A 10224-nucleotide genomic window follows, 5' to 3' on the forward strand; every position below is an offset into this window, starting at 1 on the left:
CTTTTCTTAAGTGATTTAAGCATTGTCTTTTATATATTAATTTATATGTTTCTAATTAATTAAACAAGATTTTTGATGATTTTCTTTTTAAATTCACATATAAAAAATTTAAATAATCATCACATAATTCTTGTCCGTTTTTATTAATTATTAGTATATAAATAACACTGAAACAAAATGTTGAGAGATTTTATATTGTTTTGTCAATTTTCAAAGAATTATTAGAATTGTCCTTTTGGTATGTCAATTTTTGTAAAAACAAATATTAAATTTAATATTTATTTACTGTACAAAATTGTCAATTTATGTGTCTGCAAATAAGCGTTTTCGGTCGAAAAGGTAGAAACATTTTCGAAATTTTTCGTTTAATTTTCTTATTTATTTTACGATTTTTATTTTTTAATTTCGCTCTCTGCGGCGCGCATAGCTCATTAGTATGCCGTTGTGTGCTATAACGGCTGACGTTTCATTATTTCTCGTTGACGGATTGGTTTTGTGGAACTTGTTCTTCGGGGAGCGCTTTCCTCCATCCTTTTCGAGAGCGAACGATCGGACGAAACGAAGGAATGATGGAAGGAAGGAACCCGTTTGCAACAGCAACAAGCTCGACGCTCCCGAAAATATTTGGTTTACCTCCCCCCCCCACCCACATATCAAAGATCAAGAGCAACAGAAATAACAAAGAGGATAAGTCAAAAGTAAAAGCAAAAGAAGAAGGGTGTGGATTAATTCCAAATGCGATATGGTGGAGGTTCGTGTTGTCATTCGTAATTTCGTAATTTCGCTGTGAGAAATGGCGCGCGAGAGAGGAACGAAGAAGTGGCCCGGCACCGGTGATTTGTCATGTCAGTGTCGCTGATGATTGATGGCGTTTGGCCCGGGTCCGCATTAGCATATTGAAAGGTTTTGATTCATGTGCTCGACGGATTCCCGTTGTTTTAAAATAGCGAGAGAAGAGGAATCGCCGAGCCATTGTTCGCCCAAATCGAATTATTATTATTATCATCATCATCATCATCGTCATGAGGATCATCATCAACTTCAATTGGAACGTGGGTAAAAGTCGGAAGGAAACTGTTGGGTTTAATCGATGGGTGCTGGTAGACACGGATTGCCTATGATTTGATCTGCGATGCGACTCGCTTCTCGAAGACCGCTGAGGAAGGCGCCATGAACTGTTGCTGGGTAATTCCTGATGGTGTGTTCTCCGGCGAAGAAGACGCGTGCTGGACCGGAGGTCGCGGCCGCCCCTGATGCGGTGGGCGGAAGAACTGGTGAGGCGAGAAGGTCGTAATCGCTTCCAGAACTACCCACAGCCACGAAACTGTAAGATCCTCTGGACCAAGGATCTGCTCTCCATCGGGTCACTATCGTCTCTTTTGGTTGAGGTACTCCGGATTGACCAAATATTCCTCTTAGGACCGCAATACACCTACAATATATTACATTTTAGTATTTATTTAAAATCTTATTAATTAATGCATAAACAACAATATGGGTTTCCGAATTTGTGATATATCAATAAAATGCAATTGAGAATGGTAAAAAAAAGTTGAATTGGTCCAATAAAAGCAACTGGTCTCCCAGAATGGACCACTGTATTTAGATTTATAGTTATATGTACATGTTATGCAGTTATATAGTTATGTATATCAGGGTGTTTCATCCAATTTGACCAGTCCAATTTAGGCAACTATGGGTGATCCAAAATTAAAAAGTGTCTTGTAATGTTTACATTATATGCGAAAAAAATTATGGGTTTCCGAATTTGGACTACCTGAGAGAATATTACTGATATTTCAATAAAATGCATTTAAGAATGGCAAAAAAAGTGCATTGGTCCAATCAAAGCAACTGGTCTCACAGAATGGACCACTGTATTTAGATTTATAGTTATATGTACTTGTTATTCAGTTATATTGTTATGTATATCAGGGTGTTTCCTCCAATTTGACCAGTCCAATTTAGACGACTATGGGTGGTCCAAAATTAAGAAGTGTCTTGTACAGTTTACGTTATATAGGAAAAAAACATCTTATTTAAGTAAATCTCTTAAATTCTTGAAAACGATAATTTATATGTAACACAACAGACATTGTCAAATACTTTAAATTGACACTTATTGTTCAATTCCTTTACATAATAGAAACAACGTTAATGTAGTATTATTGATACTATGTTTAGTAATACTTATAGCATGTGAAGCATTAAACATTATTTAGTAATTTAAATATATTCATCAATTACTCTGGTTTCAAACAGTCCGGGATATTGCGGAATTACGAATTACCCGAATTATGCTAGATATTGCCCTATTTTAAAGAACTTCCACAGTAGATGTTAACAAATACTTTCAATTGACTAGTTATTTGGCAATTAATATTTTATAAGTAAATAATTGATGAAGTACTTACCGTCCGACGATGACATCGTCTGTGACGTTTTCCATAATAGCAGCAGCTTCTCCAGCGACAAGAGCCAGAAGAACCGGAGCTTTGTACAAATTCCAGAAGAGGAAAAGCTCTCCTCTGCTAGCCGTTGTGCTTCCGACGTGTCCGAAGAGATTCGCTTGAGGATTCCAGAAGATCTTCTCGAAGCACAGCACCACCTTATTCAGATTCCCAAAACCTAACCTCTGGATGGCTGAGGTCTTCCAATCCGGAAGCGGCGGCGAAAACTGGACGGTATTCATCTGAACGTTCGGTGAGGCCGCTGCCAGCTTGAGTACTCCCAATGGCAGAGTGCAGAGGACGACGTCGGCTGGAACATTTCATGTTACAATTTATTCCTTGTCTGCAAATGGTAGAGGATGCGATTTCTGCGGGAGCCGCTGCTCAGACCCATAAATCCGGCCTAACACCGACTTCTGACAAGACCAATTAAATTGCGTACACACAGATACATACGGTGAATGGCTCGATTTCGCTTTACCAGCAACGGAAAATAAAAAAAAAGGAAACAGCATGAGCAGAATTGGATGAACGAGGAGGAGGATGAGAATGAAGAGGAGGAGGTGAAGGAAGATAAATAAAACGAAAAGGTGGAACGCCCTAATCCATAAATGCAGCAAATACATTATATATGTATACAAACACATAATGCAGGCCCCCCTTTTCTAAGTCCGGTTGGAAATTAATTCAAACGATGATAAATTATTTAAGCTCCGGCTCTTATAACGTATGGACTTACTTGGCAAACCAATCTCGCTCTAATAATCACAACTGAAAAATAAACGAGATTCTCCTTCTCTATAAGCAATCCTCTTACTATATATTTCTTGTAATTTACATATATAATTGAATGCCAACACTTACAAAACTTTGCATTTTGATGCACTTAAAAGAATTTCATCAATCAATCAAGAATTATTAAGAAATTACTCAAATGTTTCTGAAAGGATGAAGACATAATCCGTGGATACTTAGTAAAATCTACAAAAAATGGTTATATCACAACAATAAATATAAAAGTACCTTGCTTATCGCCTAGGATCTGTTTGAAATCAACGAATTATATAAACATATAGCAAATTTAAAGTTTTTTAGGCATTAATAGAGTTTGTTCTGTACTTGTAAAATAATGTTACAATATTTATGCTGATTTCAGAACCTTATATCTGGTAGATATAAAAAACTTTAACTAACTATTTTAATAATTTAATTAACTTTATTTACATAGTTCTGATGTAGGAACTATCTACACGAATCATGAAAAGTATAAGAAAAAGGTGATATTGATGGACGAGAATCATTCTCGAAATTTTCCCGGGAAATTTTAAGATTTCAATAATGTATTCAATTAAGATTTACTGAGTAACAAAAGACTTCAACGAAATTTAAAAGAATAGAAGGTGATGGGTATATCCAAAGTAACACATTCATATTGAAAAAACGAAATAAAGATAATTAGAGAACACTATAATATATTACATTTAATTAGAAATCAACATTCTAGGCGATTCAATATATAAAAAATTAGAAACAGTAGAAGCTATGAAAGTTATGTGATTGATAGAAAAATAATCAAAATGTCATAATGAAAATTTTCAAAATAAGCAAATACGAAGTCCAGAAGGTGAAAAAGAATTGAAGAATCAACATTATCTGAAGAGAACAACAAATTTCATGGATAAATTAAAAAAAACCTTATCAAGAAGCGCTTCTTCATGTTAGGAAAGGTTCAACGTAAATGCTGAACGTTTGAAGTTACCTTTAATGTGAATGCACCTCAATAGATGAAGGATAATTCTTTATATTTGTTCTTTTTTAATGATTACGACCCTATTTCTGATTTCTATCGAACTATTCTGATACTGGCTTATTTGTTCTTATTTCTTGTATCATCATGTACATAACATGTTAATCGGTGATTAAGTAATTAAATATAATTTGGTAATTCAAAAGGAAAAAGGTATGTACTAATGATTCGAACATTTGATAACAAATTTATTTCTTTTTGTCTGATATGTAAGAATATGAAAATAGCTTGTTGAATCGAAATCTCGAATGGTTAATCGGTGATTGTAGCCGTGTAAGCAGCAGTCCTGAGTCAATACGAATTCCATGGAAGATGCATGAAATCCTCGCCGCGTTGACTACAATATAGAAATCCCGGTTTTATTGCACTCGCATTTATGTATCTTTGAAGATAAGAGCGACAGAGGAGGAGAACCAATAAAAATCTCATTTTCATTGAATCGAATGGGAATAACGTTGTGTGTATGTATGTAAAAAAGAGAAAGATAGTTGTAGAAGGACGTGAAACGAGTCCGAAGATATGTGGGCGCGTCTAAGAGGAAAGCAAATATTATATATTCTTACCATGGTAGGTGTTGAGGACTTGGGGATTCTTGCTGTTGCAGACGGTGACTTCGACGCCTCGTTGACTGTACTCCACCTTTTTGACGGCGGCATTCAGTTTGATGTCCAGTCCGTCGGCCAGCGCCACCGGCACACAGGAATATCCATTACGTACTGAAAATAAAAGGAAGCATACGGAATTAATGGGAATGCATTAGATCGTGTATATGGAGAATGCATCTAAATGCATCTAATCCATCAGCTCGACCGTAGTTGTATACAGGACGTATCTCATACCGCGAATAGCTTATGAAAACGGGGAGTGAAACCGTTTCCAGCAACTTCATAATACGACTTAATTACTACCTCAACGCAATAATACTAAGTGAGCAAATGATGAAAACATCATACATTTTCCCAAGAAAACAACGATTGTTACGAGATTGCGTTACGATCTTTCCCTAATTCAGGAGATATAAAAGATGTTTTGTTTTTTTGTTTCTTTAACACGTCGTTGAATTCATGTTATAACTTGGCAATTTACTGCTAACGACGAAGGAAATGGCTTGCTTTTTTATATTCGCACGTACTTATAACGAGAGGCGTTTTCGTGGAATTCGCAAAGATTTACATTTCTTCATAATACAAGACGAAAAATTATGATCAATTATGTAATCTCAGTAATGCTGCATCAACACTATACGCGAGAGCAGTCATAAATAACTGTCAGCTGTACCAACTACTACACAATCCACAATTTTAACAAATAGTTGGTTATCATGGACTATAACTGTCAGCTGTCTTATGTACCAACTTAAACATATTAATGTCACTAACTTTTGCAATAATTACTATATTTCTTATAACTTTTAATAGCAAGGACAAATTTGCAAAATTGTTAAAAAAAATAGTTACTCATTATTTTGGCAATTAAGTATTTGAAATTAACAACTAAATCTGAAAATTAACATATTATGACACTGTAACAGACAAAAATATTTGTAAAATAGTAAAGTAACAAAAGTAAAAAATTCAAAACCAAAAAAATATATTAAAATCAAAAATTTCAACAATTAATCACGAATAATTAAAAAAATACTATTCGGTAAAATCTAAACAAAAAATGGTTATGTCACAACTATAAATTTAGAACTACAGTAGGACCTCGTTTATAGCTTAAGGTTAAAGAAATTAAAAAAAAATAAGTTCTTAACACATGATGTTAAATATATCTAAGAAAAATAATTTATTCTTAATAATAATTAAAATTACTAATTTTTCAAATAAATTTTTACTTTTCGAAGATATTGTAAAATGTATGAAGATAAGTTACGTTAAAGTTGTCGTTGTTGTAGCTTGAAGCATGGTTAATGGAATGTAATCTTAAGCAAATGTATTTATTCTCGTTGAAGTTAAGTGGTTTGCATTGGAAATGAAGGGCGCACGAAATTTCGTGAAGACGAATGCATGTGCGTAAAGCACAACCGCCGCCTTCGTTGCCGCCACCGCCACCATCATCATCATCGTGGCATCATCATCATCATCATCGATGAGGTTTCGAAATTTCTGGTGTGGTCGATTTTCTCATCCGTCTCGTGTTTGTTTAAGCTGCAATTACGCCTGCCTTTAGTCCCAGGTCCAATCCAGACGTTGTAATTACGGGCGAATCCCCAATTAAAATAATGGGCCCGATGCCACGAACTATTAACTCTTCATCGGCGAGCGCCGAAGAGAAACCAGAGGGGGAGGGTCCAACGTCGCCTCCCCCCCGTCACAGCCGGACGACGGCCGCCGCCGCCCCAATTTCATTCATTTATTTATGTACTTATTTATTTAACCATCCGCTGTTTTCTGCTCTTTTCATACACCTTGTTGTTTCACAAACACACACACAAGCGCACGCATTTAATTTCGCCCGTTAAACAAGCAATCATCGACGATGTGATTTCAGTAACGAGAGGAGGAGAGGATTGGAGAAGAACTGGATGTACTTGCAGCAGATGATGCTTATGTCTAATAGCGGAAGGAATTTAACCAATGAGTGATGTGATGAGATAGTTCATAGCCAATAAGGTAGTACATTAAAACAACTATTATTTCCTACTAATTCGACAACACAAAAAAATCTAACTTTCCATCAAGTTATCTTAAATGATCTTTATAGAAATTCTGTTTAATTTCAGGATATTACTTATAATAACATTAATATTTATATAAATAATTAAAACTATAGTTAAACAGAACCTATATAAACCAAATTATCTTGGTTGATCGAAATAGTAAACTTCTTTTATTAGTGCAAAATTTGAAAGCCTACCAGAAATTAATAAATTTCTAGACCCAACAAATCAGACAACTTCGTCAACTGAATCAACATCAGATGGTATGGACTATCAAGATTCATCCCTTGACATACCAACCAAATTAAATGCCTCATTGCTGTACATTTTCTACAAAATTATAATAATGCCCTACTAGGCATGTTCAAAATATCAGATTTATTGTTGCATAAAATAATTTGTTACCCAATCATCTTTTATACAATATCGGAGGTCTGCAACCAATTGGGAACAAAGTTTAGAAAAATCTAGGGAGCCGCACTCAACCGCAATATAGTCACCACTGTGAAAGCTGGGAGCCGCAATTTCTTCTCAAAAGAGCCACATTTTCCCACCACTATACTAACATATATGATCAATGGTAAAAGAATAGCACTAACAAATTGAACTTAATTTTACTCATTGACCTTGTAATTAGAAATTGTATACCTCCTTTTTACTTACAGAGATCTCAACTAGAAATTTAAACTGTAGTCTGGCTAAATAATTCTTGAAGACTTCATCATAAGAAAATGTATATATTCCATAATCTGTCTTTGCATGTGCGAGCTTTTAATTCATCTAGTTAACGAGAGGAGTAGGAGGATGAGGTGAAAGATGAGGAAGAGGAGGAGGAAAGAAACGGATGGAGTTGCAGCAGACGATGGTCATGCCTAATAGCGTATGGAATGGATGCAAAGAGAGATGCGATGCGATGGTTCATAGTAGTAGGTAGTTAGTGCGCGAGAGGCGATTAATCGACGTCGATGCGTTTAAACGGGGTTTTAATTATAAATGGTCTCATTAGATTCGTAATTATAGAAATTCTATTAATATTTTAAAACGGACGAACTATTATCGACGCAATCAATCCACCTTGTTGTTGGATTCCGAAAGAGGCCTGGCCAATCCCGATTGCAGCGGCTAATTAATTTTTATTTATATAATGCTCGGAATTTCCCTGCGTCTATTATTCATTTTCGGATCTCCTCTCCAACAACCGCTAACAATATAACAAAACCGCGCGTACAACAATAAACCACCACCACCGAAGGACTACTCGCTTCTTCCTACCGAAAGATCAACAATCGACTTGATTAACTAAATTCTATCATTGAATTCCATCGAAGGTGAACACGCACTAATCCAAAGGATCATATAGTATTCGAAGGGTGTATAATGTTAGAACGATAATCAACCAATAAAAAAAAATTAATCGTAAATCCGACAATGCAATATCACAATTAAATCACTATATCATCAAATTAAATCGTCTATCAATAATAAGAATTATCCAGTATTCGAAGCTAGTTTAGAATCAAAATGGATCATCTAAACGCGAGACCTTACATCATTAAAATCTAAATTTTCTTAAACCAATTATTTATAATTCTAAGAAACTAGTAGAAATAGTCTAAATTTTGGTAAATTTAACTTTAGCAAAATTAAATAGGTATAAAATCAGGTCTGTAAAAGTTTCACTAATTTTAATAAAAAGTAGACTAATCCATGGTATAATCTAAAAATTTAAAATAAGTATGATATTCACATACATATCAACAATAAAGCTTTAAAAATGGACTGAATTTGCGTACGTTTTACCGTAAGACCGACAATGAAAAATCAACATCTGTGAATACTGTCATAAAATTTAATGGAATAATATATAGGAAAATCCTGCTTCAAAAGTGTGCATAATATTCGAATAAACATCCAACATATACCAATAACAATAAACTTTATATGCGTGCTTTTAATTACGAGACTGACGAAACAACAATACAATTTTGGTGGTCACAAACACAAATATTCCGTTAAAAAATAAATTTAAAGAGAACTTATGGGTCTATATCGCAAGCCCGACAACCGAAAGACCGTCTATTGAAATCCCGATGTTCGAAAACCCGAGTGTATCGAAATCCCGACGTTCGAAATCCCGGCTGTATTAAAATCCCGACGCTTGAAATTCCGACTACCATAATCCCGATAATCAAAATCCAATCGAAATCTCGAATATATCGAAATCCCGACAATCAAAATCCCGACTACCATAAAAATGTTATTGTAGAAATTTATAATAATGAAAGGCACTGTCGGGATTTCGATACACTCGGGATTTCGAACGTTGGGATTTTGAACATGGGGATTTCGGTTGTCGGGCTTGTGATTGCCACCGAGAACTTATCTATGGAAATATCCAGGATTCAAAATATGTAATGTATTAATTAGGATAGTCATGCTTTATAAATCCCGACTATATCGAAATCCCGACTACCATAAAAATGTTATTGTAGAAATTTATAATAATGAAAGGCACTGTCGGGATTTTGATATAGTCGGGGTTTCAATATAGTCGGGATTTCAATATAGTCGGGATTTTGATTGTCGGGATTTCGATATATTCGGGATTTCGAAAGTCGGGATTTAGATACACTCGGGATTTCGAACGTCGGGATTTCAATAGACGGGATGTCGGTTGTCGGACTTGCGATTGCCACCGAGAACTTATCTATGGAAATATCCAGGATTCAAAATATGTAATGTATTAATTAGGATAGTCATGCTTTATAAATCAGTATAAAGTGACATGTTTTGGATGCTATTATCAGCAAGAACGACAAGTTAAAGAATTGTCGGTGATTATCAGCGTTCCGTCAACAAATTGAATCGAACAAAGGACTACAATTGTCGGTGGCGATTATATAGGAATTTTGATACTGTCGGGATTATGATTGTCAGAATTATGATTGTCAGGATTTTGATACTGTCGGGAATTTGGTTGTCGGCATTTCGGTTGTCGAGATTTCGATATAGACAGAGACATAAACCAGATAAATGATTCAATTTGCGATATATTAATGAAGTGAAGAAATATTTCATTAATAATTTCAATCAAAAAAGGATGAATCCATAAATCCCGGATTCAAAGTACATATTTGTAAGGATATCTACTACAAACCAGAAAAAACGATTTGATTTGCGTCCTTTCAACACATACAACCGTAAGACCGACAAAGCAACACCACCCGACATTAATGAACTACAAAGACCGGAATTCCATCATCAAATTCAATCAAAAGGTAACACGCACCAAAAGAACTCCTCAT

The 10224-nt window shown here is 35.0% G+C and overlaps 1 protein-coding gene across 1 annotated transcript; it reads right to left on the bottom strand.

Moving 5' to 3' along the window:
* Positions 1-203: 203 nt before the first annotated feature.
* LOC108559147 (lysine-specific histone demethylase 1A-like) lies at positions 204-10224 on the bottom strand. The gene is made up of 4 exons (XM_017916306.1): positions 10209-10224; positions 4821-4973; positions 2415-2760; positions 204-1432 (listed from the first exon to the last, which is right to left on the bottom strand). The coding sequence occupies exons 1-4, from the start codon at positions 10222-10224 to the stop codon at positions 1084-1086; spliced, it is 864 nt and encodes a 287-aa protein (XP_017771795.1). The 3' UTR covers positions 204-1083.

Source organism: Nicrophorus vespilloides, unplaced genomic scaffold (genome assembly GCF_001412225.1).
Source record: "Nicrophorus vespilloides isolate i.1.1-1 unplaced genomic scaffold, Nicve_v1.0, whole genome shotgun sequence".
Taxonomy (NCBI): Eukaryota; Metazoa; Arthropoda; class Insecta; order Coleoptera; family Silphidae; genus Nicrophorus; species Nicrophorus vespilloides.

Bases quoted from the DNA above. Each gene is read 5' to 3' on its own strand.
- LOC108559147 (XM_017916306.1), bottom strand. The intron at 2,761-4,820 runs GTAAGAATATAT...GAAATGTTCCAG, and splicing joins AGTCCTCAACACCTACCATG to CCGACGTCGTCCTCTGCACT. The intron at 1,433-2,414 runs GTAAGTACTTCA...AATATATTGTAG, and splicing joins GACGATGTCATCGTCGGACG to GTGTATTGCGGTCCTAAGAG.